General features: G+C 40.0%; 3 protein-coding genes across 6 annotated transcripts in view; 2 read left to right on the plus strand and 1 right to left on the minus strand.

The window, feature by feature from the left end:
- E2F3 (E2F transcription factor 3) overlaps positions 1-18,255 on the plus strand; it is a 39,321-nt gene extending 21,066 nt beyond the window's left edge. The window contains exons 2-7 of one of the 2 annotated variants that reach the window (XM_056482899.1): positions 8,171-8,282; positions 10,664-10,883; positions 11,453-11,611; positions 14,010-14,124; positions 16,430-16,568; positions 17,283-18,255. In XM_056482899.1, the coding sequence (XP_056338874.1) occupies positions 8,171-8,282; positions 10,664-10,883; positions 11,453-11,611; positions 14,010-14,124; positions 16,430-16,568; positions 17,283-17,548 (1,011 nt within the window). In that variant the 3' untranslated portion in view covers positions 17,549-18,255. The remainder of the gene's footprint in view (positions 1-8,170; positions 8,283-10,663; positions 10,884-11,452; positions 11,612-14,009; positions 14,125-16,429; positions 16,569-17,282) is intronic. The other variant, XM_056482900.1, reaches the window with a different exon arrangement.
- A 499-nt stretch (positions 18,256-18,754) lies between these two features.
- LOC130248804 (translation initiation factor IF-2-like) lies at positions 18,755-24,610 on the minus strand. The gene is made up of 3 exons (XM_056482824.1): positions 24,527-24,610; positions 23,616-24,027; positions 18,755-20,116 (listed from the first exon to the last, which is right to left on the minus strand). Exons 1-3 carry the CDS (start codon positions 24,608-24,610, stop codon positions 20,094-20,096), a joined length of 519 nt encoding a protein of 172 aa, XP_056338799.1. The 3' UTR covers positions 18,755-20,093.
- CDKAL1 (CDK5 regulatory subunit associated protein 1 like 1) overlaps positions 23,780-27,925 on the plus strand; it is a 376,336-nt gene continuing 372,190 nt past the window's right edge. The window contains exons 1-4 of one of the 3 annotated variants that reach the window (XM_056482896.1): positions 23,810-23,849; positions 24,346-24,800; positions 25,536-25,573; positions 27,167-27,333. In XM_056482896.1, the coding sequence (XP_056338871.1) occupies positions 27,167-27,333 (167 nt within the window). In that variant the 5' untranslated portion in view covers positions 23,810-23,849; positions 24,346-24,800; positions 25,536-25,573. Of the gene's footprint in view, positions 23,850-24,345; positions 24,801-25,535; positions 25,574-27,166; positions 27,334-27,925 lie in introns of all 3 variants that reach the window. The other 2 variants (XM_056482895.1, XM_056482897.1) reach the window with 2 other exon arrangements.

Here is a 27,925-nt window from a genome sequence, read left to right on the forward strand (position 1 = left end):
TCCCTTTGTCCAGTTCAAGTTTAGCTTTGCTAGTCAGGAGGCTGAAAGTCTCCTGAAGGGCTGAAACACTGCAAGCAGCTCTGATGCCACACAGATGTTGTGCCCTATCATACACCATGTGAATTGAGCTATCACTTCCTTATTTGGCTTGCTTTGATCTCAGTGGGTAACATAAAAAGTGGACTCATGTTGGTGGAACTGTTTGCCATGAGTTTGCAGGTTCAGCATCAGGCCTGCTCTGTGACAATTGTGTTTTCTTCAAAGGATGTGCACGGTGAGAAATCACTTTTGCAAACCACAACTGAAAACCCCCGAGCTCTGCTCTGGAGGCAGCAGCCTTGGTGAAGTGGTGTCTTTGGGAATGGGGGTGGGCAGATGGGCTGAGAGCTTTGGCACCAATTTATGGGATGAGGCTGGCATTAGAGCCTGCTAGAGATGGTCCTGCTGCATCCAGACACATCCCCAAAAATCCGTGGTCAGGATTCCACACCATGAATGCTAGTTGGTTCATCTGCAGTTCTGCATGCAAGTGTTGGCTGTTTGTCATTTGTTTGTCATGACATTTTTGGGAAGTTTTGTCTCCACAGCTTCCACCTTAACCAAGCAGGTGCAGCTCAGCCCCTGTCAGCTTTTGGGATGAGGGGATTGCAGGGAGGTATTTCAGGGCTGCCCAGAGACACACGCACTCCTCATTGTGGGCAGCTTAGCAGTTGAGATGAAAACTGGGTGTAGTTTCCTGAAAACAACTTTTCATATTTCAACATGAAGTGGTAACTGGAGCTTTCAGCCTTAGTACAGTGCAAAGCCATTGCTTCCAGTAAGAAGTAATTGTTTCGTATTTGGTGGAAAAATTGCAATAAGAAATATCTCAGATGATTCATTTCCTATGCAGCATAGGTGTAATTCTCTTGGTTTGAGGCCAGAAACGTGGCTTATGCTTTGGTTTATGTCTTGCACAACCGTTGTAATGTCCTTCCTCTTTTAGTGCTAAGAAAATACCAAGTACTGCAGCAGAGTAGGAGAACAAGATAAGCTTCACGTTTTGCCACTGGCTACTTTACTGAGTGCAAGTCTAGTGGGGTGTGGGGCTGATCCCATGGCATTCCAGCAGACCTATGAGCCTAAAATGGAGTGATGTCAAACAGGGTTGTCTACTTACCTTGGTGTCAGAATTATGTTGGTGTTGGTGACTATGAGATAATCTGATCAGAGGGCAGGTCAGGTTGCATGAGATATCAGGATGAAAATCAAAGGTAATTAGTACATCAAGATCATAATCTTGCTTCGGTAAAGAAACCACCATGAAAGCTGATGTGCTCCTTTCCCTGGGTGCTAGAAATGGCTCTGTGGGATGTTCTGCAGCAACAGCTGGAGGCACTCGTGGTGCTTGCATTGCTTCTTCCTGCACATTCATCCTGAGAAGGGAAAGCTGCCGCTCACTTCCTCTGGCTTGGCTCCCACTTCCAAACAAGAATTCGCTGCTGAAAGTTGGCCACCCACATTTTAACTTGTCAGAGCTAAATAAAAGTTGTGTGGCTTCATCTCAAAGTGCTTACAGTTCATGGCTTCCTTGAGTCTGGGATGCTTCTGAGGGAATCATGAAAATGGAAAACCCATAGAAATAGGATGGTTTAATTAGGCCTTGAAAGAATCTTCACCAGAGTAACATATCAGCCTTCAGCTCTCAATGTCAAATACCTGATGGAGAGGGGCTGCATGTGATCAGAATGGCATTGCCATGTGGCTCTTATTGAATTATGAACCAAACTAAGACATATAAAAGGGATTTTCTTTTAACATCCATCTACATTAAAAACAAACAATTTGACTGTAGCTAAATTAATGAGTTCAATATAACAGAAATATTTCCCTCAGCCAAAACTATAATAAGCTGAAATATAAGGTGATAACTTAGGAAACAGAAATTGCTATAATGGAAAGTACTTTTTGGTCCTTTTTTAAATACAGTTGCTGTTTTATGAGAAGACAGTTTGGGGCTTTTGTGTTGGATTAGGATAAACAGGATGCTTTCTGCAAACTGTGTTTTCATTTGCTTTAAAAATATACTTTAAATTTTACTTTAAATGCAAGCTGTTTGTCACTCAGCTAATAATCCTGATGAATAAGTGACTTTATTTCAGACTCCTTATCTGCCTTGTGTTGATTTTACAATGTATTCAATTTTCAAGGCACTATATTTATATATATCTTTTTGTATTTTTTTACCTCAGTTTTATGAATCGCTATAAGTAAAACTGAATTTTGAGGTCATGTTTTCATTAAAAGTGCCATTCCTGGTCTTGTTCCTCTGTATGGGACTGCTTGCTTTTCATAGGGAATACTTTGGGGAAGACTTGAGAGGACTTAGAGAACTTTCCATTTAAGGACATGCTTTATTGTCTTTTATGTGCAAATAGTTAAATTCCCAGCTATTTCTTTATTATTTTTTTCCTTAAACCTCCTGTTAAATGTTTTATACTGTCTGAGTTTACTGAAACCAAGGATAGTATGGTACAAATTACTGGTATCTGTGTGCAGACCACTGGGGTCATGGAAAGTGGAAGATGGAAATCCCTCTCCCTTCCAGGAGTTTGAATTGCAAATTTATTTCTCTTGAGAAATGAGGTGGTGGGCATGAGATGAGTTGTCAATCAGAGTTTGGAGGTGAGAACTCTGAAACTTCTCTTGCATCTTTTTGCTGACCTTAGGTGTTCCTTTGCTGGTGAGCTGGCCAGCAGAGCTGAGCCCCTTCCTTGCTGAGAGCTCCTCTGCTTTTTTCTCTGCACCTCTCCCTGTTTTCCAGTCTTCCTGAATGTTTGCTGTGCCCTCAGCTGGGTGCAGCCCTCTGGCAGACACTCATTTCTCTCCACATACCAGGGGTTGTTCATTTGAGTGTGTTCTAAATGCTCAGCCTGTATCTCTTCATTCAGTGGAAACATTTCCTTAGTATATGAATATTTCTTTGCATTCACCCCAAGGTCTCTTTTTTCCTTTCCTCTCTTGTATTCCTTCCTCATCAAGCTCCAGTTTTATTTCCCCTTTCATGTAATATATTTGCTTTCTTCTCTGCAGCTCCTGACCTCTGGAACAGCTTTCTAGAATTCATGCCTCCAGAACCTCAGCTTTTAAATTGTATTTTTAAGTGACTGCTTAATTTAGAAAATGTGGAATAAAGCCTGTGCAAAGTGTGTGGGGATTGGTAAAGAACCTATGCTGTGGCTTCCTTGCTGCAGTCAAAATTTATCTCTGCTTGCTGGAAAGGCTTGCATCCCCTCCCTGGTAATATCAGCATTGTGGTGCCATACAGAAAAGCTGCCATTTTATCTGCCCCTGGCAATTGTAATATCTTCTGGAGACTACACCAGGCTTAGTCATCATCCCTTGCTTAACTTGCCCATCTGCCCTAGCTCTGAGACACCCACAGCTGAGCCCTAAGACACATTTCTCTGACTTGCTGCTTCATTCACCTATCACCTAATACAAACAGTTTATTCCTTGCCATGCTTGGTTGTCTCCAGTCTTCCTGTTTTTCCAGCCCAGTCAACCATAAACTAGAGTTTTTTTCTGCTCCTCATCCCATTGTTTTTTTGGAATAAGTTTTTATCTTCTGTCCCCATCTCAGCAGACTTTGTCCCAGATTACTTTAGCTCTCATTCTGAGGTCAACTTTTGTCCTTTTGTATTTAAATCAGACTGCTGCTGCTCAAATACACCTTGAATGCTTGCTAGGGGAGCAGGGGCATATGTTGATAGGTCTCAGGACCTCCAAGGAGATGGGATGTGCAGAGCTTGGGAGGCCCAAGAACTGTGGCAGGAGTTTGAAGAGGAATTTGGTGCTTCACACTTGTAATGAAAATGTACTGACTGCACTTTTCCAAATGACTTTAAATTTAGGGTTTTGGGGTAGTAGAATATGCCCAACTCAGATCATTTTTCCAGCAAGTTTTATGTGCTTGCTGGAGCCTAATGGGTGCAGCAATATTTCAGACAAAAGATTTTCAGAAGGTAGCACAGGTAATGTAATTTTTCTTGAGTCTGTCTCTTGCAAACAGCACAACTAACTTGTATCCAGTAATAAAGCTGAGAGACACATCTAGCAGGACAAATTTTAGCGTGCATAGTTTGGCAAAGTCATTCTCCATGATTTTATCACTGGAAAGAATTAGAGTGTGTTTTACTGCTTCTTCCTTCAAACTTAAAAATAAAATTCTCAGAGAAACTAAGGCTTTCTTTGGATATGATGCAGTCCTCAGAAACTGATGTCTACCCTACTGGGCACTGTCCTCTGCTATGTTGACAAAACCCTGTGCTGGCTCTTAGCTGATGCTTATCACTTACTTGTCTGTTACAAGGTAGCACTGAATTTTTTTTTTTTAGTTCTAATTGCTGCCAGTTTCTTTCCCCAAGAACTGAAGTTGATTGCTGTGTGACATGACAGTGAAGATGCTCAAATGTCAGTCAGATGTCCCAAGGGGCATGGGTGGGTGTCACACTGCTTTTCCTCAGCTCTCAATGCAGTCTCCTCACCCACAAGGGATAACCCGGCAGAAAAACAATTTGTTTTGGAGTAGGACTGAGTTACTGCTGGTGGGGACCTCTTGAACCAGCTTTCTGTGGGGGCAGATGAGGACATATCAATCAGGTGCTGCCTGCACCACGAGAGCAGGGATGGAGGGAGGATGCAGAAGTGGTGTCAGCAACCTGATAGACCGTGAAGTCAAACCAGACCATTAAAGGGAATGGGCTAAAATTTCCCATTTGCACCTTTTCCACTCCCTTTTTCAATTAATTAATACTGTACTTGCTCCTTTTCTTCTCTTTTATAAGCATAACCTGCCTCCAACCTCCTCTTGAAAGTTAATCCATGAGACTGAGCATTGTAAAGTGAATTGCATTAAGTCCTGTGTACTTGAAAATACTTAGCTTTTCCTAGGAGTTTTTAAACTATTTTCTTCTAGAGACAAGTGTTCTTATGAAGGACATTCTTGTGGGTTTGCTTCTGATGTTGATTGTGGTAGCTGTCTGGGTTTCTTTATTTTTTTTAAAGGGATTGAAGCTAAAAAGGCAAACCTACATAGGATTCAAGGTGCCTCCAGTTTTTAGTGGTCTGCAGTGAGCAATGGGTTTGTAGTTGTATCTATGTCAGGGATTGCTCATAGTATTGGAAGAGAAACTTGGGTTAAAACAGTTGATGTCACAATTTTTAAGTCTGGACCATGGGGTTAGGTAGGTATCTGGTTTAGCTTAGTGGATGCTTTCCTGTTACTCTTGTGTCTCTTGCTGGAGTGTATCAGTTTGTGACTTACCTGTCTTATAGTTGTTGTATTTTGTGCTCCTTTCACCATCCCTCTAAAGAATCTGATTTCCCATTTCTTGCACTCAGTTTTCAGGTCACTGAGAAATTTTTAGTCCCTTTGCTTCCTATCCATCCCTGTGCTTTGTGGTGGTGTCCTTTGGCCTGTTACTTCTTAGCAGGTCCCTCATACTGTGTCAGACGGTTTGTGCATGCTATGATTGATCAAGTAATGCAATGAGGACAGATAATACTAATTTGTATAAATAGTGAAAATAATGAATATAGTGCTGTAGCAAAAATAAGTGAAATAAATCAAGATAAATCACTAATTCTGCTGATCACAGATCTTTCTGAAGAGAAGCCAGATATCAGAAGGCACTGTGAATAATTTTGGAGATGGGAGAGAAACTGTGAGTCACCAAGGATTTCTGGTGCAAACAAAACAGCACTAGGAAATTTTTAATCTGTAATTCATGAAAGAAGAAATAGAATATACCACTTCAGTCCTGCATCTTATCAGTTCTGAAGTTTGTAAGACAGGAAGGGGAAGCGAGCACTTGCTGAGTGACGTGTAACATCTGGCCTGAAATGAAACATTCCTCAGGGTTTCCTAAAATTGCCTGTCAGTAATCAGGATCTTTTAAACTCCACTGAAATATTTTGCTTTATATATCTCTCAGGTTTCTTGTACCCTAAAAACCAGCTATCTTGTAGAGCTCTCCATGTCATGTGGTATTTTTTTCACTAGCCCTGCACTGTCTGTAGGTGCACCATGCTGGTGAGCCTGACAAGTGTGTGTTGTTTGTACCAGCCCCAGCACATGCAGGCAGGCTTTTGCTGCTCTGTGCAGCCCAAGGATGCTGTCTGTGTTCTCTCTGATTATTTGAAGTTCACGGGAAAAACTTACATAAGTCTTTAACCACAAAAGCAGAGGCAAAATACTGTTGTTTGTGTCTTGCAAACAAGTTGAGACAAAAAGTTTTGATGTATAATCCAAACCTAAGTTTCTCTTCTGATGGAGAGAGCTGCAAATCTCTGGATTTTACGTCCTAAGCATTGCCCCTCCTTCTCACACCTGGTTTTGAGATTCTCTTTTATCTTTAATTGTATCCCTTTGGCCTAGTCTTCCCACGCCCTGAATTGTTCCCTTTTCACCCCTCCTTCCTTTGCTCTTACAGTTCTCAGGGTGGAAAAACACTTACATAAAAAAAAGTGTTAAATGTATTTCTCCCTGTGGAATAGCTGTAATCTTAATTTAATCCAATTACGTTGGCTAAATGTATTAGCTTGGTGCTTTTGTTAACACTTGACCTTTTAGAAATCTGTGTCCTTGGATTACAGTTGAACAGAGCAGAGGTGTTTCATGCTATTAGAAGCTGCTACCAGTGGTCTGCTGGGAGTGTGGTGCCTGTGCTGGATGGAAGGATGCAGTTCAGTTTTGCCCTGTTGCCAGGAATTTTATGCCCCTTTGCACAAAATGTGGAGGAGAGTGGCTTGAGTGCTCTGCACGTGCTTTTACACCATGGGCTTGTATGAGTTCCATGTGCTTTAACTTGCCTTTTAATAAGTTTGAGGTTTGCAAGCAGAGTCTGACAGAAAGATGTTGTTTAGCTATCCATAAATAAATGTATATAAATTAATTTATTTATAGCCTTCTGTTGGTCACAGATCCAAAGCAGAGTCCATAAGACAAATCCACAATACAGAAATACCTGTCTACAGCTCCACAGCAGAATGTATTGCTTTGTCTTGGTTCACTGAGGAGCAAGACATTATCCAGCCCTGTGGGGTGAATCTTAAAAAGCAGGCAAATAATGTACTCTGAATTACTCTACCTAACTGAATAAACAACATTCTTCAAAACAGTTATTTGTCTAAACTTGATTAGACATAAAACTTCTTCTTTTTCCTGTGTCTTCCACGTAATGTGCTTTCTATTGTTAGGATAACAAGTATCCCCTGATTTAATTTCAGTAACCTGAGTGGCAGGGAAGGGTATAGAATTGTTTCCAAAGATAGTATATTGTGTTTCTGTCTAGGAACAGAATTCATATTGGTGGTGGTTTTCATTGCAGTTTGTCTGCACGTTGCAAAGTTTACCGATTTCATTCACTAATTTTCTTTATTCAAGATATGCACAGCTTTCCTTTGAGCTGAACATTTAGCTGATTTTCAGGCATTATCTAGTACTACTTTTGCTCCACCTTACCTTTATTCAGGCAGCACATGTGCTAGTTAATTTGAAATTAATGTGGTGGTTGTGGTTTCGATGAGGACAAGTTTTTGAGAGAAGACTTGTCCAATGCTGCTCTTGGTGTCGTGTCATATATTTCACTGATGGGAAGTTCATAGTGGAAATTATTGGTCCCCTCAAAGCCATCCTCTCAGATAGTGAAGGGAAAAATATAACTTGCACTAGTTTTGCACAAATGTGGATATAAGGAGTTTTTCAATGGAAATGTAGCTTTGTGTGTTCATACATGTGGGTGCTTGAGAGGCTGTCCTTGTTTTTCTTAAATGAAACCTTCTCAACTCAAGTAAGGACCGAAGTCTTTTATTTGTATTCAAGAACATCCAGACCCGACTGAAATACACCATGCAATTGTCACTCAGCTTTTCAAATCGAAAAAGTTGCTGAATTTTCAAATAAAAACCCCATCAGCCTAGCCTTTGGGTGACATACTTAAGTCCACCTGAGGATTACAGTAAATATTCGGATTCCATTGTGATGCACATGGGCTATGCATCTGTACTGATACCTTGCTGTGAAAAGTTCACCACTCTGCCTTTCTTATAGTCCCAAAACTGTGTTTGATAAAGTGAAATATCTTCTTAACAATCCACCATTTAAAAAATAAAATCTTTTTTTTAACAGGCAAAACGAAGGCTGGAGCTTGGAGAAAGTGGCCACCAGTATCTTGCGGAAGGACTGAAGACTCCAAAGGGGAAAGGAAGAGCTGCAACAAGAAGTCCAGATAGTCCAAAAAGTAAGGGAACTTGTAATATGCTGTCATCAGCCTGCATTACCTAGCTTAGAGTGTGTTTATTGCAGTCCTCACACAGATATGTATGCAACAAACTCAAACCTCCAGCCAGGCAATGGGCAGCAGGTTTGCAGCATGCAGGGCTTGTTGCAGAGCTGCTAAGAGGCTGCAGAGGCTCCTGGTGCCAATGTGTCCCTCTGCCTGCTGGGCAGCCTGCATTCTCTCTGCCCAGGGCCTCCCCTTCAGCCAAGGACATGATGCTGGGATGCTTAGAGAGGTGGATGGTGAAGAGTGAAGGTGGCTTGATGGGATGGAATGCACGGTTATTACGCAAGGCTCATCAGGGCAGCCTCCTCCTTTACTGCTGGAGTTAGAGCAGCTGGCTGCCAGGGCTTCTTTCCCTGGGCAGGGATTTGCAAAGAATTCTAGCAGCACTGCAGATAAATCCTCTTTGTGGCATCCGAGCTGCCTTCTGTCCCTGCAGTGTGCTCTGGATGCTGCCACTGCCTAGTTGCTCTAATTTTTGCACATCTGCATAGCCTTGGGCAGTGGGCTTCTTGCAGCAGAAGCTGGTGGCTATAGCCTTGCTGTCTTGTTTGTAGGGTTTCAGCAGGAGAGTTAGGCTGGTAGAGGGAGCCAGATGGGGCAAGGAGAGGGCTGAGGCAGCAGTGGTAGTGATGTCAGAGCAAGAGGTGCCAAGGGGTCCTTGCTCACTAGTCTGCTGGTTTCTGTTGAGGCAGATAGGAAAGGTGAAATTAGTTGAATGTAGGAGTTAAACAACCACAGTAAATTTAATGAAACTAAACTTCATTAAACTAAATGTAGCCTATTTTAAATTGAAGTGGATTCTTGTAGAAATTCAGTACTGTTTGGTGCATAGAATGCTGCTGCAGCATTGATAAGCCTGTACAAAGAATTTGGTGCATGATGAGGAGCACAAGCCATTTTAGATGGGAGTACAGTCACTTCTTGCCATTATCATTCTGATTCTCTCACTCTTTTCTCGACCCCAACAAAACCCAGACAAACCAACCACCCTTGCTCTAAACTCACAAGGTCATGTAAGTGATGTGAATGACATTTAGATGAGATGTTGGGAAGAAATTCTTTCCTCACAGGGTGGTGAGGCACTGGAACAGGTTGCCCAGAGAAGCTGTGGATGCCTCATCCCTGGAAGTGTTTCAAGGCCAGGCTGGAAGGGGCTCTGAGCAATCTGGTCTAGTGGGAGGTGTCCCTATCCATGGCAGGGAGGGTGGAACTAGATGATCTTTAAGTTCCACTTCCAACCCAAGCCTTTCTATGAATATTCTTCCATTTCCAGACAAGCCCTGAATCTACCCAAAGAAATCCAGCTAGCTGGTTCTCTTTGCAAAGATGCAACGTCCTGGTTTTCATTGAAAAGCTGTTGTATTCTTCAAAATATTTCAGGGTTATCTAAAAGTTCAGTCTTAGGTGGGATTTCCAATTTTGACTGACTTCTGCAGTTTAATGTATGACCTGACCCTTGCAGATATGGAAAAAACCACCACATCAGCCCAACTTTCATCCTGCATAATACTGGAAGCAAAGGAAGGGTTTGAGATGTACCAGCCCAGCAGAGTTGTAATAATGGCTGGCTCATTTCCCTTGACAGAAAGGCCTCAAGCACTTAGAATTAGAAATCATTCTGATCCAAGTATTTAAACTTTTAAAAGCCCATCTGTTCAGTATATTGCATGTATTTGTGCATGGAAACCATGAATTGGTCCAAGCCATTTGCTGACTTCTAATTTAGAAGATATGGATACTCTCTCCCAGTTTGAGCATTGCTTGGTTATGGAGCAATGATGATTATAAATTGTATTTTACATCAATCTCCTCTAATTCACTTGAGTTTTCTCAAGCTGTGGAGTCTGACACTGATGGAATCTGTCATTCTGTTCACCCCCTGAAGTACACCTAAGTCCTGCTTAATTGCATATGAAGCACTTATCTCACATGAGGGGAAAATCAAACCCTGATGAAAGCTGGCTATCAGTCTGATGAAGGAGAGTCACAGGGGATTTTTTGGGTTTGCTGCCAGGATAAATAGATACTAAAAATACTATTATGTATTCACATAGTAAAAGCCTAAGCAGAATATTGCTATATGTATCTGTCAGACTGGAAAAAATTACTGGAAAAATTTGCATTTTAAAAAACGTATATATTTGCTCATGTACCTGTGACTTTTGGAAAAGTACATCTTGAAATACAAATACTTGTGTCTTAATGCAGAGGTATGAGAGATTTCTTTAGTTAAAATGAAAGAAGTAACTGTGAGATATATATAATTTCATTTTTGGTTGCTGCTTTCGAAACCAAAATGAGAAAAAAACTGATTTGACTTTACTTTTCCTTCCAAGCTCCAAAATCTCCTTCAGAAAAGACTCGGTATGATACATCCCTTGGCCTTCTTACAAAGAAGTTCATTCAGTTGCTGAGCCAATCTCCTGATGGGGTCTTAGATTTGAACAGAGCGGCAGAGGTCCTCAAGGTGCAAAAAAGGAGGATTTACGATATCACCAATGTACTGGAAGGCATCCATCTCATTAAGAAAAAATCCAAAAACAACATTCAGTGGATGTAAGTATTCATTATCCTTTTCCATCCCTGCTGGCTGATTTCACTACCATAGGGCAGCAGTGTTTTTCCTTCTCTCACCTTTCATTCTAACACTTTGCTCCAAGCAATCATCCAAAATGACTTCCACCAGGATAAAGTCCTATTTTTCTGTTAAGAAAAGTTTATAAAAAGCATTTGTTGGGTAAATTAGAAACTGGCATTTTGTTTGAAAACTGGATTAATTAATTTACTTCTGCATGTGGAGTAAGTTTTAGGTATGTGTCTCTACCTCCTGCCTTCCTTGGTTTTTTTGGGTTTTTTTTGAGCCATGGTTAGAAACAAGATTTTGGAAGTAATTAGAGATATTCAACTCTTGCATCTTGGTGGGAGTTCCAAAATGTGTTGTTGTGATAAAAAGCTGCTTTTTCTGGAAAGCATCGTTCATGTTGACTCGCTAGGGGTGGACTTAGGGAGAAAGGAGTAAGAACCTGATCTGCAGTGTAAAATCCTGTCTCTGTCTCCCCTTTGCCATGGTGTAGGGTCAAGTGTCCCAGAAGCTGACGGGGTGTCTTCCTTCTCTGTGTCTGCAGGGGCTGCAGTCTGTCAGAGGACGGCGGGATGCTAGCACAGCGCCAGGGCCTCACCAAGGAGGTGACTGAACTGACTCAGGAAGAGAAGAAACTGGATGAGCTAATCCAAAGCTGTACCCTGGACCTCAAGCTGCTAACGGAGGACTCAGAGAATCAGAGATATCCTTTTTCCCAAAACCCCAAAGGTGCTCAGCCTCCTTGCTGAGGAGACTTCCCCTGTGCGATGTCACAGAAAGAAAGCATCGGAAGCTTCAAGAACTTGGAAAGGTTTTGATGTAGTTTGATATAAAAGCTACTTAAGAAGCTTGAACCTGTAATGTTTCTGGAATGTGAAAAGAAAAAACAGAAGAGGTGATACATAGAGGAGACTGTTAACATTTATGTTCACATAGAGTAGAAACAAGAACCTTTACTGATTAATGAGCGACAATATCCAATAGCCCTGTGTTTTTTTCAAGCCTAGAGAAAACCACAGTTTTATGTGTTCAGAAATTATAAAGGCATGAAGAGATAAGGTAACAGACTTGTTTAGTCATTATTTTTTATTTATTTCACTTTAAACCTATATATATATATATATATATATTACAGAGAGAAAAATAAAGTTCGGATTTGGGTTAGTCTGAAACTTCCAATAAATTTGCACATTCCTCTGGTTAGAGAATCTATAATAAAACACAGATAAAATTTTTATTAACTCTCAAAATTCCTTAGGCTGAAATATTTAATGTAATAGCAATACTAAATTACATAAGGTTCATATGACTTATTTTGGCTGTTTATTACCTTTGTTATTAACCAGTAGTAATTTTCCTTATATTTCCCACCCATTAGCAACACAAGAAAGCATTTTATTAAATGCTGATGTGAAAACTTATTACTATATATAATAAGTAGGGTTTAAATAGCATCTAATAAAGTGGATTTATTCTCTGTTCTGAAGGACAGGAAGTAACTATGGGAGTACCAGTAAAAAGTACTTGATGTGGGCATTGTCCTTTGAATGGATTTCATAGACATTTTGATGTAACCAAAGATCACCAAGTGGCATGAGGGGTAGGATCAGCACTGCCTTCAGCCAAGAGCATAATCCTTGAAGAGACACAAGCAAGAAAAAAGCTGAACATGACAATTCTCTATTTTTGTAGCACTGAATCCTGTGGGGATGAACTCTGCCTTTGCAAACCTTGACAAGTGATAAAAGCCATTTGGTGACAGACCTGTCCCTTTGCCCCTTGACCCGTTTGATCCAAGATAGATGCAAGATGTATTGGAGCTTGGGCAGTCAGTCTTGTTGTACTGCTCAGCAACAGCCCACATTCACACCACCAAAAAGTATAATAAGTCAGGCTTTTTATTTCTCTGGCATAAACATTGTGCCAGGTACCTCAGAGATGACAAAAATAAAGAGCTAGAACTGTATGCATGTGGTCATGGCCATTTCACAGTTCTTTTCACAGCCAAAAGCACTTTGACATGTCAGTTACATGAATATGTGAGGCTTCACCATTAGTAACCTCCAAAACACTGGCATTTTGACAAATACATGTAGAACAGCAAAATATTCATATTTATTCTGTGCTTATGCAGAAATTGACATTCTGCACTCTGGAGGTTTAAAGTAGCTGTTTAGACAGGCTTTAAAAATTTTATACAATATAAATTAATATATAAATATATGAATGTTGCATAAATGTTTATATATTTATATATATTTTATATATGTTCTATGTATTATATATTTATGTTTGCAAATGTTCTCAAATTTAAACTGAAATTAGGATTTTTGTCATCTTGGAGAAGACTCCAAGGAGACTCTATAGCACCTTCTAGTACCTAAAGGGTGTCTGTGGGAGAGCTGGAGATGGAGTGTTTATAGGGACATGTAGTGACAGAACAAGGGCTTTAAACTGAAAGAAAGTGGGTTTAGATTAAATGTTAGACAGAAATTCTTTATGGTAATGGTGGTGAGGCACTGGGACAAGTTGCCCAGAGAAGTTGTGGGTGCCCCATCCCTGGAATTGCTGCAGGCCAGGTTGCATAGGGGTCTGGGCAGTCTGGGGTAGTGAAAGCTGTCCCTGCCCATGGCAGAGGGGTTGGAACTAAATGGTTTTTTATGGTCCTTTCAAGCCCAAACCATTCTGTGATTCCATGACACTGTGCATGCACTTCTATAGCATGCATCTATAAATTCCTATACACCTTTCAGTGGTTTTCAGCTCTCTGCATTTTGATGGCAAGTGCATAAAAATTTTTGCTTCATGCAGTCTGTGAGTAATTTCAAGTTGTTGAACCTTATGTTGTTTCCTGCATAAAGAGGAGTAGAGAAGCACTCAGCTCAGAGAATCCCTTTTGTTCACTGAGTAATGGCCCCAGCTGTTACATCAAAGGAAAGTTCTCATAGGGCTTTGTGGCAATCACAGTGTAGAAAGCAGAAAACCTTGGGCTAAGAGCTGAGTTGTATGAGAAAATGGAAAAACAATTCAAAGACTTCTGTCTTTTCTAGCAGTCTGAGTGTATTGTAACCTGGGATGGAAAATTCCTTAACAGTGATTACATTAGCTTATGTGACATATCAAGATATTCGAAAAATTAGTGGCCTTAAAGACCAAACTGTTATAGTTGTGAAAGCTCCTCCAGAAACAAGACTTGAAGTGCCTGATCCAGTGGAGGTAAGGATGACCTGGCATTTTCTGCCAGATTATAGATAATTTTTCTACAGATGCAGCATCTCCTGAGTCTTACTGTGATATGTACCCAGGTATACAGTCCTATATTCTTGCAAATGTTAGGGGTGTTCCTGTAGAAAAGGAAGGGGAAACTTTAAAAATAAATTTGCACAGAACAATCATTATTTTTTCCTTTTCATTCACTTTCAGATTTCTTCAGAGTATTCCACACTATTTACAGATACTCTATTTTGCTGTGCTTTATGTAGAGAAAAAAATCTTTCCTGACAATTGAAATATTCTTGGTTTGTAACAGAATCTTTCACAAGAAATTCAGCTTTGTTATTTTAGTTAAAGCATTAATGGATAACTCAATGCCTTAAGCATCTTGACGACTCATATAACTAATATCTTAATTTATTGAAACATGTCTTTGCGTAAGAATTTCTTTTCTGAAGTATTACAGTTATTGTAGAAATTTGTGTTTTACTCCTAGTACTCCTGGAGCACATTCTTGCCCTTCCTTTTTTTATAATCATCTTTGCTTCATTGGCACTTTAATTCTCACTTGTGAAGAGAGACCCAAGTATGTTGGGCAAGTGGGAGTGATTGACAGGAAGCACTGGTTTACAGATTCAAAAAATGTACCTGATTTCTCCACTCCAGGAGCCACTAGAGATGGGGCTAACCCAACAAACACTGCTAATGTTTTGTTCATACCTGTGCATTAATCCTTCATCCCTACACTGTGCCAGAGAGCTCAGCCATACCTGCTGCCATGTGGGCAGGAACAGATTCTGGATTCCTTGTCACTTCTTTTCTCTAAGATTATTCTTCACTTGCTTATACCCATTATGGTTTCCATTCTTCTTTTTTTTCTTTTCATTGGCTTTGTCCTTACTTTCCCCTCTGAACCTTGTTGCAGGTTTTGGCAGGAAGAATAAATCATTTTGCTGCAGTGAGAAAAAGGTGTATTTCTTCAGTATTCATAAATATATACTGTTATTGTTGTTTGCTGTCCTGTTTCTTTCCCCTGGGCATTATGCTTTGATTTTTAATTCAGTGAAATCAGGTAGGAAGAGAGAGATGCACACAGTCATTAAAATTAGTGCTTAGACCTCCCTTATCCTCTATACCTACCTTATTTAATTTTCAGCTTCAGGCAGTAAGGTCCTATTTCTTTCTGTCACATGCAATTACATTTCAGTGTTCTTTTTCTGCATACCTCAGTCACTCAATAGTACCTTCCTTCTTCAACTCCTGCTCTTCCAAACTCCTTTTTTTCTAATTATCTGTAGCATTGCCCTAAGTACTCTTAACTGTTTTCTCTTCCCTGGCAAACCCCCATTCAGTTGCTGTTCTCTGTATTTGTAAATGCTGTCTATTATGTTACATAACTGTCAGAACCCAAATAATAAGAGGAACATTTTGTCAAAGGGCACAAAAGGAAGTATTTTAAACAAGTCTGCAAAGAGGTACCTAATGCCTATATTTATGCCTTTTAGAAAACTATTGATGCAATACAGCAGCAGCAGGTTTATTTATAACCAGAGTAATTTATGATTCTCCATCATAATGCAAAGAGCAGCTTTGCAGGTTTTCTGTGTCTGGGTCATGTTGATGTATTGCACCAGTGTTTGGCAGCTAAGAAAAAGGTAACTTCTTGCAACAAATTAGCAGCTCCTATTCAGAAGCACCATCGAAATCACTGCCTTGAGGGGGCAGAAGGACTTACATAAGTAGTTTGGGTGAAGAAAATGGCATCTGGTTTGGGGTTCTTTTGTTATTTGGAAATGTTGCCTGATGAATAGGTGAACTTATATTTAGATATTTGAGTACAGCTGAGTAAGTGCTGAAGGCTTTTGGGAGAGTGGGAAGGATGTTTTGGCATCTTTTTAAAGCAGAAGCATTTACAGAAATGCATCCAATATTATTGTTATGAATAATAATAAAGCCTGTGACTTGCATCCCACAGTTCCATTCTATCAGGATGCTCCAGGCTATTGTGGTTATAAGAAAATGTTTGGAGTTTAATCCTTTATACCTCCCTCCTTATGATGTGACATGCAAAATGGTGGGATTTTTGAGATTTGTGCACTACAGTGGGAAAAACTATTATGTTCTGGTCTGCAAGATGCATCAGCCAACCTTTCACATCTTGGGAAAAAAAAAAAGGCTGGGTGTTCTTCTCAGGTTCTTTTGATTGGTAAAACTGTACTCAGACACAACGTAGTAAGAATTTACTCAGTATCATCAATATTCTGTTGTGTTCATTGGTGTGACACCCTTCTGATGTTTGTTTTGTTAGCAGAGTGCATTGATACATTTATCTAGTACTCAAGGACCTATTGAAGTTTATCTGTGCCCAGAAGAAAACGATGCCCTCAGTCCAATGAAAACTTACAGTCAGGACCACAATGGGAATATTTCCAAAACCATTTCCAAAGGTAAAATTATTTCTTTGCCATACTAATGGCCTTTCTTCAAGCTCACATTCAAGGTTTCACTTTGGACTTTGGATTTCCAGCTCTTTTTCTTTGGCTTTATTTTTCTAAGAAATTAAAAGCTAAGGTGTCAGTTTTTCACTATATGTTTCTGGTTTATGCAGTTGGAAATAAGTTTTCCTTTGCATCATTTGTTTAAACTAAGTTTCCTATTTGCATATTGTATGTAATCAAAGTCTGTCTAATACTGAAGAAAAAACCAATCTTGTTCCTTTTAAGTTTTCAAGTAAGACAGTAGCAGTAAAGATCCATCTCAACATAAGAGGCAGAAATCTCTGTGTATGGGTAAATGTGAAGCTACATTGCTTCACTGATGACATCTGGTACTTAGAAAATTCTCTTTTTTTACTGTGGGCTCCACTGAAAAGTGGGCATCTCACTATGTTTGGTTTATTTCCCAATTGTTTAAATCTTGTAAGGTAACTTTTTAATAGCAAAGTCAGAGATGATAGCAACATGATCATTTTTGAGAACCCCTTTGTAACATATCAAAATCAAGCTAGAAATTATGTGGAGGCCAATTTTTAATTGTTGAGATGATGCTTTATGAAAGGCATTTATGAAAGGCATGCAGTGGTTGCTTTGATTTGTCTGATATTTCTACTGAGATTAAATGTGGCATCTTTTATTTTTTTTTTTCTCTCTCTCCTGTCACAGAAGTGGCTTCTGCTAACTCAGGACAAGGTGACTGCTCAGTAAATATGGCAACAATCTCTCCATTGGCTTCTCCAGCCAACCTTCTACAGCAGACTGAGGACCAAATTCCCTCAAACTTTGAAGGACCATTTGTGAATTTGCTGCCTCCTCTGCTTCAGGAAGATTATTTGCTGAGCCTTGGGGATGAAGAAGGCATCAGTGACCTCTTTGATGCTTATGATTTAGAGAAACTTCCTTCACTGATGGATGAATTTATATACAGCTGATTGTCTTAAGTGCTGTCCATATCTAAACTATGTTTTTAATGGAATCAAAAAACCTGCCGTCATTCAGAGTTGTCCTCTACTTACCATAAAATAGCATTATTAAATAAACTAGGCTCCTGAACAGTGCTGATATTTTAAATGAATACTCCCTATAAAAGCATAAGAAACAACAGAGGGCTTTTACAGCAGAGCCTTCTCCTTGACCCCAATCTCCAGTGCCTTGCAAGTCAGCAGGTGCAAGCAGGTGACCGTAGGAGTTTTGTCTCCACACTCCCCCAGTCTCTGCTTTCCATGACAAGTGGGCTTATGGAGAAGGGCTTCATGAACTGGTCTAGTCCTAAATAACAATTTTGTAATAGTATTTCAGGTCGTGCCTTCTGCAGAGAATGCATGTCTTTTGAGTGTCACAACATGGATTGTACATGCAGTGAACGTAAATATGAAGTAATGCAAAAGAGTGGAATGGGATTCTTCAGCTACTTGTGGGAATGTTTAAATTGCTGTCATAATGCTCATTTTGAGCTGTGTATATGTCTCATTATGAGGTCAAATACTTATGTCCTTAAAAGCTTTTAAAGAAAAGAAAATACACTGTAAATGTAGTGTATATTGCAGATATTGAAAAGTATAAAGTTCTGCCACTTCTCGTAGTAATCGCAGATTTTTAAAAATGCTTGTGTGTGTGCGTGTGTGTGTGAAAGTAGTTTTTGTTGGTTGTTTTTTTTTAAACTAGAACGAAAATGCACAGTTCAATTTTACTGCCCCCAGTGTGCATTAGAACTGGTACAGGAATTTTTGTGGTACTAAGTGGGGCTTCATGTTAAGTGCCTACTAGAGATGCACTGTGGGTTTTTCCCTCTATGGAAAACACTTATGCCAAGCTTTGTTTGTTCAATATATCATATTTATCTCAGTGGGTTAGCTTCCTCTGCTTACAGCTTTTTATAATTCTCTTCGCCAGCAAAATGGAACTAATTTTTTTCCAAAGTACATAACTGTAAGTACCACATCAACTGAATTGCATTTATTTTTTGAAGATCTTTGCTAGTATAGTATAGTACCAATATTTATTTTTTTGAACGTCAGAGGAATTCTAAGAAGTCTTAAATAATTTTTTTTTTCTTGAGTGTAAAATATTTTGCCATGTTCTGGGCTAAATTAATGTAATGTTGATTAGATGATGCCCATATAATCTTTTTGTTTGCATTACAGTTGTGCTTATCTGACATAACTCAGAAAATTAGTACTATTTGTACTGTAGTAGAATATTATGTATGCAGGTTTTCTGGTACCATTGAGTTGCTGCTATGAAAGCTCACACATGAAAAGGCAAGAAGTCACAGTACTAATGAGGAAACTGTATGACTGTGTGGGTTTTGGAATATAACAAATGTATAAAGGGCAACACATAAAGAACTGTTAAACAGTGTTAAGTGTGTGTTTATATGTACAAATGTTTGCATAGATCATTCAGCAGTTGTATTTAATTTGATATATGTTCTCAACTCACACTTTAGTTATCTAGCAGTTTTGTACAATAGAATTAATTTGTAAACACTGCCAGAATATTTTCTAGCTGGTTTGTAATTTTTTAAGAGTTTTTTTAGATGTGGATCTGTAAATAAAATTGTAGTATTTAAAGTTTTCGTCTTGTGGAAGAGGAAAATAAAAGTTGTGTGAGCATGAAGATTTGTAAGGCAAAGGGGCACTTTTGTGAGGGAAGAGAAAATGAAGACTAATGCAGACCATCTTCTTTTTGTACAAATTAAACACTTGTCCCAGTGTGTGTGGGCAAATAACTAATCTAATTTAGCTTTGCATTGTATGCTAGTTTAAAAAAAAAAAAACAAAACAAACCTCTGTAAAATACTGTAAAAAAAAAAAGGAAAAAACCAACAAAAAAGCTTTTATGGTGAGTTTTGTAAATAGATTTATTAAAGGGTGACATGTTCTCTAGCTGTGATCTTACCACTTCAAATGGATGTAATTTGAATAAATTTTGTATGGTAATGAATCAATAAAAATGAAATTTTTTAAAGACTTTAGATTTGTATACAGCTATTTAAATTTTTCTTACTCTTGGTGCCTGTCATACTGTTTCTTAAAACCTGTTAATGTTTTCATTATTAGTGAAAACACTCATTTGACATCAGATAGTTTCAATCCCATTTTTTTATGATGCCAACAATAAGTTCAGTGGGTTTTTTTAAGCAAGAGTGAAACAAGAATAAAAGACACATGTTAAGAGACACAGCAGGTGATCCAGATAATACAAGTTGGGATAATACAAGTTTATTTATTCCCTCTCATGAATTAGGAGCAGAGTCCTTGCAAGCTTCATAGAAATGCTGTTATTGTAGGAATAAATCACATGAAAGCAATAGTTGAGGATCTGCTTAACCTGCCTACTGATAATTCTCCAGAAGTTTCCTAATAGTAGCTTTGAAAAGAAGTTGTGTTTTCCTGAGTCACTTCCAACAGTCCCTTGTGCCAGACCTTTATTTATGAACTTGTGCTTCTTTTCTGGTATTGGTGCTGCACCTTTTTAGATACACACCCATCCACCAACTGCAAAAAAAGAAAAAAATCATCAAGATAATAAAATCACAGTAATATGGTTGATTGCTTAAATGTTGTGCCTCTGAGCAAGTCATTTGTGTCTTGTCAACTTCCTGCACACTAGGAGAAGGCTATTACTTTCTCTGTGCACTTGTACATATTCAAACACAGCAGTACTGAAAGGAAGATTACAAAGGTCCTCTCTATATTCTTAATAAATAATCAAGCAGGGCTAGATGGCTGTATTCTCTGATCTCCCTTTGAAGCAGAGGTGGCAATAAATATCTGCTGTACCTCCCTGTTCTCAGTTCTTCTATTCTCCAGTTGCCAAAAGCACTTTTTTATTTGCCCCTAGAATCAGGAGCAGTACTGATTACTAGTTTTTGTGTCATTTCCTCCCTCTTCTTCCTTCTGCTTTCTGTATCTTCTTTACAAAATTGGGATATGCTGAGGTGCAGGATAAAAAAATCAGCCAGTTAAAATGCTTATTCCTGCTCTTCCTGGCTAGTATGGTGTGCCTCAACATTATTCAGTGTACAAGTATTAGTTCCAGGGAGGTTTTATTGGGGCCTGTATGTGCTACATTCCTTGGCTGCCAGCAGATGGAAAAGATTTTGGGAAAGTCTGTCAACACAGCCTGAATGATAGGCAACTACTTATTCCTTTACACACAGGAAAGGAGTTTGGGGGAAAAAAAAATAGGTAAATATGCTGGAACCTACAGTAAGAATTCATCCACCTATAAATGACAAGAAACAGTTACTATATTCCTTTTGACTTGAAAGAATAAATTGCACCTGGCTCTTGATGCAGACATGAACATTTTTGTTGCAGAAAGAATGGAAGGTATGAGGTACTTTCTGTAGCATGAAACAGCTATGTGTTTCAAAGCACCACATTTAGTGTGTGTCCTTTTTTGGCCCCCTGTTTGAAACAGAGTTAATGCATGATGCCATTTGTGTTCCTGTAGCCAACAATTCCCAACACTAAGTGAACCATGAGCCTGTATAGCAAAGTCAGTGGAGTGATACTAACCAAAGCATAAACAAGTAGAATTCATTCCCCCATTCTGCTTTTCTTGCTGAAGTAATACCTGCCTGGGAATTACTCTACAGCTAAGAAATGATCAGAAGAATGCTTGGCCTTTATTAAGTCTGGGAGTTTCTTTACCCACTATTTTCTTTCTAAAACTTGACAGGAAGAAAGTGCCATATGTAACAGGAAAAAATGGATTGCTACCAGTTCTGAGTACTGAATGTTGCTCACAAATAACCAGCCACACTGTCCTAAATTTCAAGAATAGAGGAAAGAAAAAATAATTTCTTGTGTCTGCTTTAGGACTCCTCATTTTTTTCTGAATACCTTCCCACCCATTTCCACTCAGAACTGATGTTAGTTATCAGAGGATACAGTTGCCATATAAAAATTGAGCCCTCACCTCCCTGGTTGTTTTCCTTCCCTAAGCATATACATAGAGGTGCTCTAAACCCACTAATGATGTATCTTTACTAACCAGGACCTGAAACTGAGATTCAGATTTTTATTTCCCAGTAGTTTTTGTATTTTTCCAACTACCTACTCCTGCAAAACCTATGACTTCAGTTGGTAACCCAGCCTGAGGCTGGTGTCTTTAAGTCTACCAGCCCTGAAGAGTAGGAAGCAAGGAAAGGATGTCATCTAAAGCTCTTCCTTGGACACTCAGGGAACTGGAGCATGCATGCTGCCAGCCCAGAGAAGGGCAGCACTGGAAGGTGTACTCCCAGCCACTGTCACATAAAAAGCTGTTTGCCCAGGTAGATGTGGATAAACTTCCTTCCCACCATCAGGAGGTGGTAGGGAATTGTCTGCTCCCTTCCCTCCCTGCTGTGCTACCTGCTGTCTGTTCATTTGTTACTATGAACGTGCTACAAAGCAGTTTGGGTTTGCCAGCTTCCAAAGCACTGGGAGAGTGCTTTCCAGTTTGTGGTTACATCCTAGCTACAACAGGGCTGTGCTGGCACAAGGGCTGCTTGATACTATGAATTCTTGGCAGCGGGACAAAGTAAAGGCTCTGCCGGATCATGCTGGAACTGATCAGCGTGGCCTATTTATGTCACTAGGTATGGGGCTCATGGGTTATTCCTGCCTGGGAGCTGCTCTTGGAGATCACTGCCTCCCCTTAATGACTAGTTCTTGTCAGTGTTGGCCATTTGGAGATTTTTGGTTGTGTCTTGCAGGCTGTGCTTTGCTCTTTCAGTCAGCTGTAAACCAGCACTGATGTGTGCCCAGTTGGGTTTAACCAAAGCAGAAACCCTTGGATGGTGGGGACTGCTGTGAGTGAGTGCAGTGCAGGGCTCCCAGAACAGAGAAGATGAATTTCAAGGACTGCATGTGAAATAGTTTGAGCATGGGAAACTGATAAGAAAAAAGGAAAAGAATCGCTAATCTTATCAGGCAGCAGTTAAAATGCAGATTGGGAATATAGATACCATTACTACTGACCTAGTAAAGGTTTCTTACTCCACAGGAGAAGGTCTGAAATAGATCAGCGTGGTCACATTTTGAAATATTTTCCACCATTCTCTCCTGGGCTAAAAATGCCACAAAGGTAACAAATTACACATCACACAGTGTCTCACTGAGAGCATCTCTGGAAAGTACTTGTCTGCCTAAACAAAGACCAAACCAGGAACTTCAACTGTAACAATGACTCTATCATGAGACCAGGGTGATATTAATAGTGCTCAGTCCTGCTCAGAATGATTTGTTCTTAAAGACTGATTTAAGTGAAGTGTTTATTTCTTTCTGTCCCAGTTCTCTTCTTTAAATCTCTCCTGTTCCTTTGTTCACATTTTCTTTTCCCCCTTTTTTTTCTTCCTGTGAGCATTTGTCAGATAACCATTATATAAAATAAGCACAAGTTGGTAAGGAAAGGGAGAGGGAGATGATACTCATAATTAGAAGCTGCTGCATTTTATCTGTGAATGGACCAACAGGCCTATTATGGAATACACCCAGAGTTTTCATTCACTTTCCCTCCAGTTCCAGGGAGACTATAATCTGCTTTTGAAAGAACAAGCTGATTCCAAAGGCTCCTTCTAAAGAGAGAAACCTAATGTTTGAAATGCAGCTACAGGAAATTGTGACTTTTACATTCCAAAGCTGACCACCTCAAAATAGAATATATTAAAGACACAATATAAACAATCATTTTAGGTTCACTGTGTATATTAAAGCCAAAACAATGATAATATGCTCGCTCTCTACAATGCTTTGATCACCAAGGACACTGCACACTTAATCTGCTCAGCCATCCAATAGCCACACTGGTGTTTTACTGGATATCAGTCAGGAAAGTTTGGGGGAAAACAGTGCCAGGAGCTTCAGCCATCTGACAATAAATATTTCGACCGATATCATTTGCACTGTTCAGCAAAGTTGTTACCAGCATTGTATTTTGAGGAAATTAACGATGAAAAATAACAATAAAGAAAGCGCGTTGTGGCCAGAAGAGGATTGAGTAGCTCACCACTCGTTTGGATCAGATACATCGGCATCGCAAGCGCTCTAACTGGATAGGATTGCTGGGATTGCTGTTTTCCAGTTAACACCAAGGCAGAGTCCGTGAGGCCGCGCTCCCAGAGGCGAAGCGGCGGCGCCGCGCCCTCCGCGCTCTTCTGGCCTCTGCCGGCCGCCGTCCTGGCGCCGCTGCGCGCGCGGGGCTCGGGGCGGGGCGCGATGGCGGAGCCCGGGTGAGGCGCGGGTGAGTGTCGGGCTGGGCCTCGCTCCCCTTCCCTTCCCTTCCTTTCCTTTCCTTCTGCTCCCCTTCTCTCCCGTCCCGTCCTTCCCTTCCCTGTCTGGCTGGGGCGGGCTGGCCGAGCTCCCCTTCTCCTGCCCGCGCCATGTTCCCGTCCCCTGTGGGGCCTTCCCAGGGCTCCGCGCTAACGTCGGGAGGAGGAGACGAGCGTCCTGGCGGGAATCTCCGCAGGGGTCGGGAGATGGGGCTGGGATGCGGCTGGGGATGGGGACCTTTAGCAGGCTGGAGCCGGGTAGGGGGGCCGAGCCCCGGCGGGATCCGGGATGTGCGTGCTGCAGGCGGCGGCCCGGCTGCCCATGGGCCGTACTTGTGTGTGTGCTTATATATATATGTATTGTTTACATATTTATGTATGTGAGGAGAGACTGCGGGAGCTGGGTCTGTGTAGTCTGGAGAGCAGAATACTGAGAGGTGGTCTCATTAATGCGTGTAAATGTTGCAGAGGCAGGTGCCAGACTCTTCAGGTGCCCAGTGACAGGACGAGGAGCGGTGGCCATAAACTGAAGCGCAGGCAGTTTCACTTTAACAGGAAGAACAACTTTACATTGAGGGCGGCAGAGCACTGGAACAGGCTGCCCAGGGAGGTTGTGGCGTTCTCCCTTTCTGAGACATTCAGAACCCACGTGGACACATTCCATTGTAACCTGCTCCAGCTTGGCAGGGCGGGACGATCTCTGGAAGTCTCTTCCCAGCGCCACCAATTTCATCGTTCTGTGATATGTACACGTATATAGACAAACACGCTCATCCCTATACTTTAAGCTCGGTCTCACTGCTACAGTTTTCTTCTGCTCTGTGTGAGGCCGGGGATAAAATCCCGGGGCTGTACTGGAGACGCCTGTTGGTAAATAGCTGTAAAGATTGGTTCTCTTCCACCTGGATGGAAGTCTTCCATTGGTATGTGCAAGGAGATTGAGAAGTGGTGGCCAGCCAGACTGGCACAAGGGAAGTTTTGTTTGTGACAAGATGTTAAAACAACTCTAGTTTTGTATTTGCTTGCTAACATTTTTTAAAGAAAAATCTAGAGTTTTGTAGGTGCAGCTTGGCTGTATGAGAAGAATACATTAGCTTGTAATTTTGTTATTGCTTTTTATTTCAGTCAATCTACCAGAATAGCTGCAGGAATCAGTCTTCATTTTTTTTCCTTGTGAAGGAGATCTCATGCATGCATATGGAACTAGTGCATGTATCAAGTAATCTGTTTTAAAATAACTTCACAGTGTTTTAATTTAAAAAAAAAAAAAAAAGTGAATGACTTAAACTAAAATTTACTGTTAATCTTTCTCCCTTCTTGCATTCACAATTTTAAACTGATTCAAGAGAGAATCTGGAGGAATCTGAGATAACTTAAATACATCTGACTTTGACCAAAAAAAAGACACTATAGAAGAAGGATGAAAAGAACAGTGCCCCTGCACAGGAGACAGGGAAAACGTGGGAACTCTTCCACCTTGCCAGCCAGCGTGTGTACCTGGTCCACTTGCTGTCACACAGAGCAAGGAATGTTTCTGCAAAGGGAGGATGAGTGCTTGTTGGACAATAACATGAATTCATGGTTTTCTGTCTGCTACTTCTGCTTGTTCATGCCATGTCTTTTTTCATTTTCCTCCTCCTTACCCCCCCACCCCCCAGGTTTACTGTCCAAGAGGATTTAGACCTTTCTTAAAAAGGTAGGAGTTTTAGTTTGGCTGTATTCTTTCTTCCATGGGTCACTGAAATAAGCTAAGCTTATTTGTTTTTCCAGCTGCCCCATTACATTGGATATTTCTCTGTAAGAGAGAAAAAAACAAGTCAAAACTTTTTTTTTCCATTCCAGATATTGCTTTGATAACTTTACCTATTTGTACATATTCTCAGTTGTATAAATTAGTGTAAGAGATGTTGCCTTTCCCTCATATTCTTTATTGCTAGACTTTTCACAAATGTTTATTTTTGTTCACCTTTTGCAGCATAATTGTATAGATAGATCCTGGGGTTTTTATTTAGAAGAATGCTAATTGCCTAAGGAACTAGGGCAGATGCATCCACTTTCTGCCATCACTCTATTCCTTTCTGGGTTAAATGCAGATGTGTGATGGTTCATCTTACCTGAAGTTTAATTTTGAAGTATAATTTGCAAGGTTGACTGAAGAACACATGCTGGGAAAATGCATGGGTGTTTAACTTCTTATGTTCTTCAGTAATTAATTTGCAACATCTGGAAGTGTTTTTATGCCAGTAGCAAATCTTTAGTTCCTAAAGTCTAATTTTAAATAAATTAAAGCCTTGGTTTTTTGTTCTTCATTGTCAGGAAAGTGTTGTATTTTCCCTGTAAACTTCCCAAATTTCCTTAGTAAACTGTTGGTTTATGTAAAACACCTGAGTTTCCAATGGTTCTTCAGGCTTTCTTGAAGTTAGGAGTTACAGCACAGTGTGGTGTGTAATTAATGCAGTAACTCTTTTTACAGACTTTTCTATAAATGGCTTTTTTTTTTGATTCCTGAAAACTAATCTAGATTTTCACATCTGTTGGGAGATATTGACACATATGTATTTCATTTCTTGGGGAAAATATAATTAGATATTAGCAATCTTTTAATATATTATTCTAGCCAGATTGTAGCATATTTATTTTTTATTAGTTAGGTATATTAATTGTTTAACATTCTGTACCTGAAAACAGAAATTTTTGTTTTATTGTCCCAGTGAATGAACTAATTCAGATGAAAGGCCTGTGGGATCAGAAATTGTAGGAATAGTTCTTTTGTTTTCAAAAGGACTGTGAAAACATATTTGGATAGTGTCCACACACAAACAAGAGAGCCAGAATGGCCTCTGGAGCAGTCACTTGGACTCTGTCTTTCATTTTTCTTCTGTGATGTGAGTGGAAGTACATCCATCATGTAACATGAGCTCACTATTTTATTATGATGCTGACATGATTAAAAATGCCTGTATCTTGGATGTGTCGTGTCAGAGGAGATGCAGGGATTTTGAATTAGGAGATGACCACATACAGATGGTTTATAAAAAAGCCCTTAAGAGTCTGTATGGTTTGTGACTTTCTCCCTGCCTGCATTTGAGGTACTGGGGGAAGAGGGCACTCAGGAAATGTGATAGTGATTGTTTTTATGTGCTCAGTATCCTTCATACGTGTGATACATTGTACATATGCTTAGAGATATATCTGACTTTTCTTTATGAGAAATGTGCAGTGGATAGGAGGCCTTGGTTTTGTATTCAAATGCTTTCCTAATGCCAGTCTTCTCCAACACTTCTTGAAGATGCCTGCTGCCTGTGAGTCAGTGCTTGAGGATATAGAAGACATTGTGTCAGCAGAAGATCTGAAGCCACACGATCGGCACTTTGTGAGGAAGAATGTTTTCCCCAAAGTGCGAAAACGCAACTCCCAGAAAAACGTTCAGGCAGATGATGAGCCTCCAAGTGACAGGTAAAGTTTTAAAATGACCCTGTTTTAGTGCTTTTCTTGTTTGTGCTTGCCAGCTTTTAAAAATAAGGTGGAGATTTGTGTTGTCTTAATGTAAAATCTGTGTACGAGGTAAAAATGAGTAAAATAGTCCTTATAGAATGTAGAGATTAAATAATAAATCCTAAGCAAAATTAGTTTCCTCTACAGATTTTCTGTAATCGCGGAGGTTGATAATCAGGAATAATCAGACTGGAAAAATGGCTTCTGTTACTCTTTTAGTTTTAAAAGATTTCTGAAAAATTGTCTGTATCTTAATTACCTAAATACAATCGAGCTCTTCAAAATGCAGTTCTGGAGTAGCCTTTTGACATCTGAAATGAGAAATAGGAACAAAGTCATGAGAGTTGCAAAAGGGTTGGGGTTGGAAAGTCATCTTTTCCAAACCCACTGTTGAGCACCGCCACAAAGAATCAGTTGGCAGGACTGACCAGGTAGTTTTTTAGTATTTCCAGGAGACTGAGATTCTGCAGTCTCTCCAAGTAACTTGTGCCAGTTCTTGGTCATTCTTCGAGTGGAAAAGGTGTTTCCTGATGCTCAGAGGGAACCTCACATG

This window comes from Oenanthe melanoleuca, chromosome 2 (genome assembly GCF_029582105.1).
Source record: "Oenanthe melanoleuca isolate GR-GAL-2019-014 chromosome 2, OMel1.0, whole genome shotgun sequence".
NCBI lineage: Eukaryota > Metazoa > Chordata > Aves > Passeriformes > Muscicapidae > Oenanthe > Oenanthe melanoleuca.

What these genes read in the sequence shown, in the direction of transcription:
- LOC130248804 (XM_056482824.1), bottom strand. Translation starts at nt 24,610, where the DNA reads ATGAAATTGGTGGCGCTGGGAAGAGACTTCCAGAGATCGTCCCGCCCT. An exon ending in TTACAATGGAATGTGTCCAC is followed by an intron (nt 24,028 to 24,526) that starts GTGGGTTCTGAA and finishes TCCCGACGTTAG; the next exon opens with CGCGGAGCCCTGGGAAGGCC. An exon ending in GTATCTGATCCAAACGAGTG is followed by an intron (nt 20,117 to 23,615) that starts GTGAGCTACTCA and finishes CTTTTTTTGCAG; the next exon opens with TTGGTGGATGGGTGTGTATC.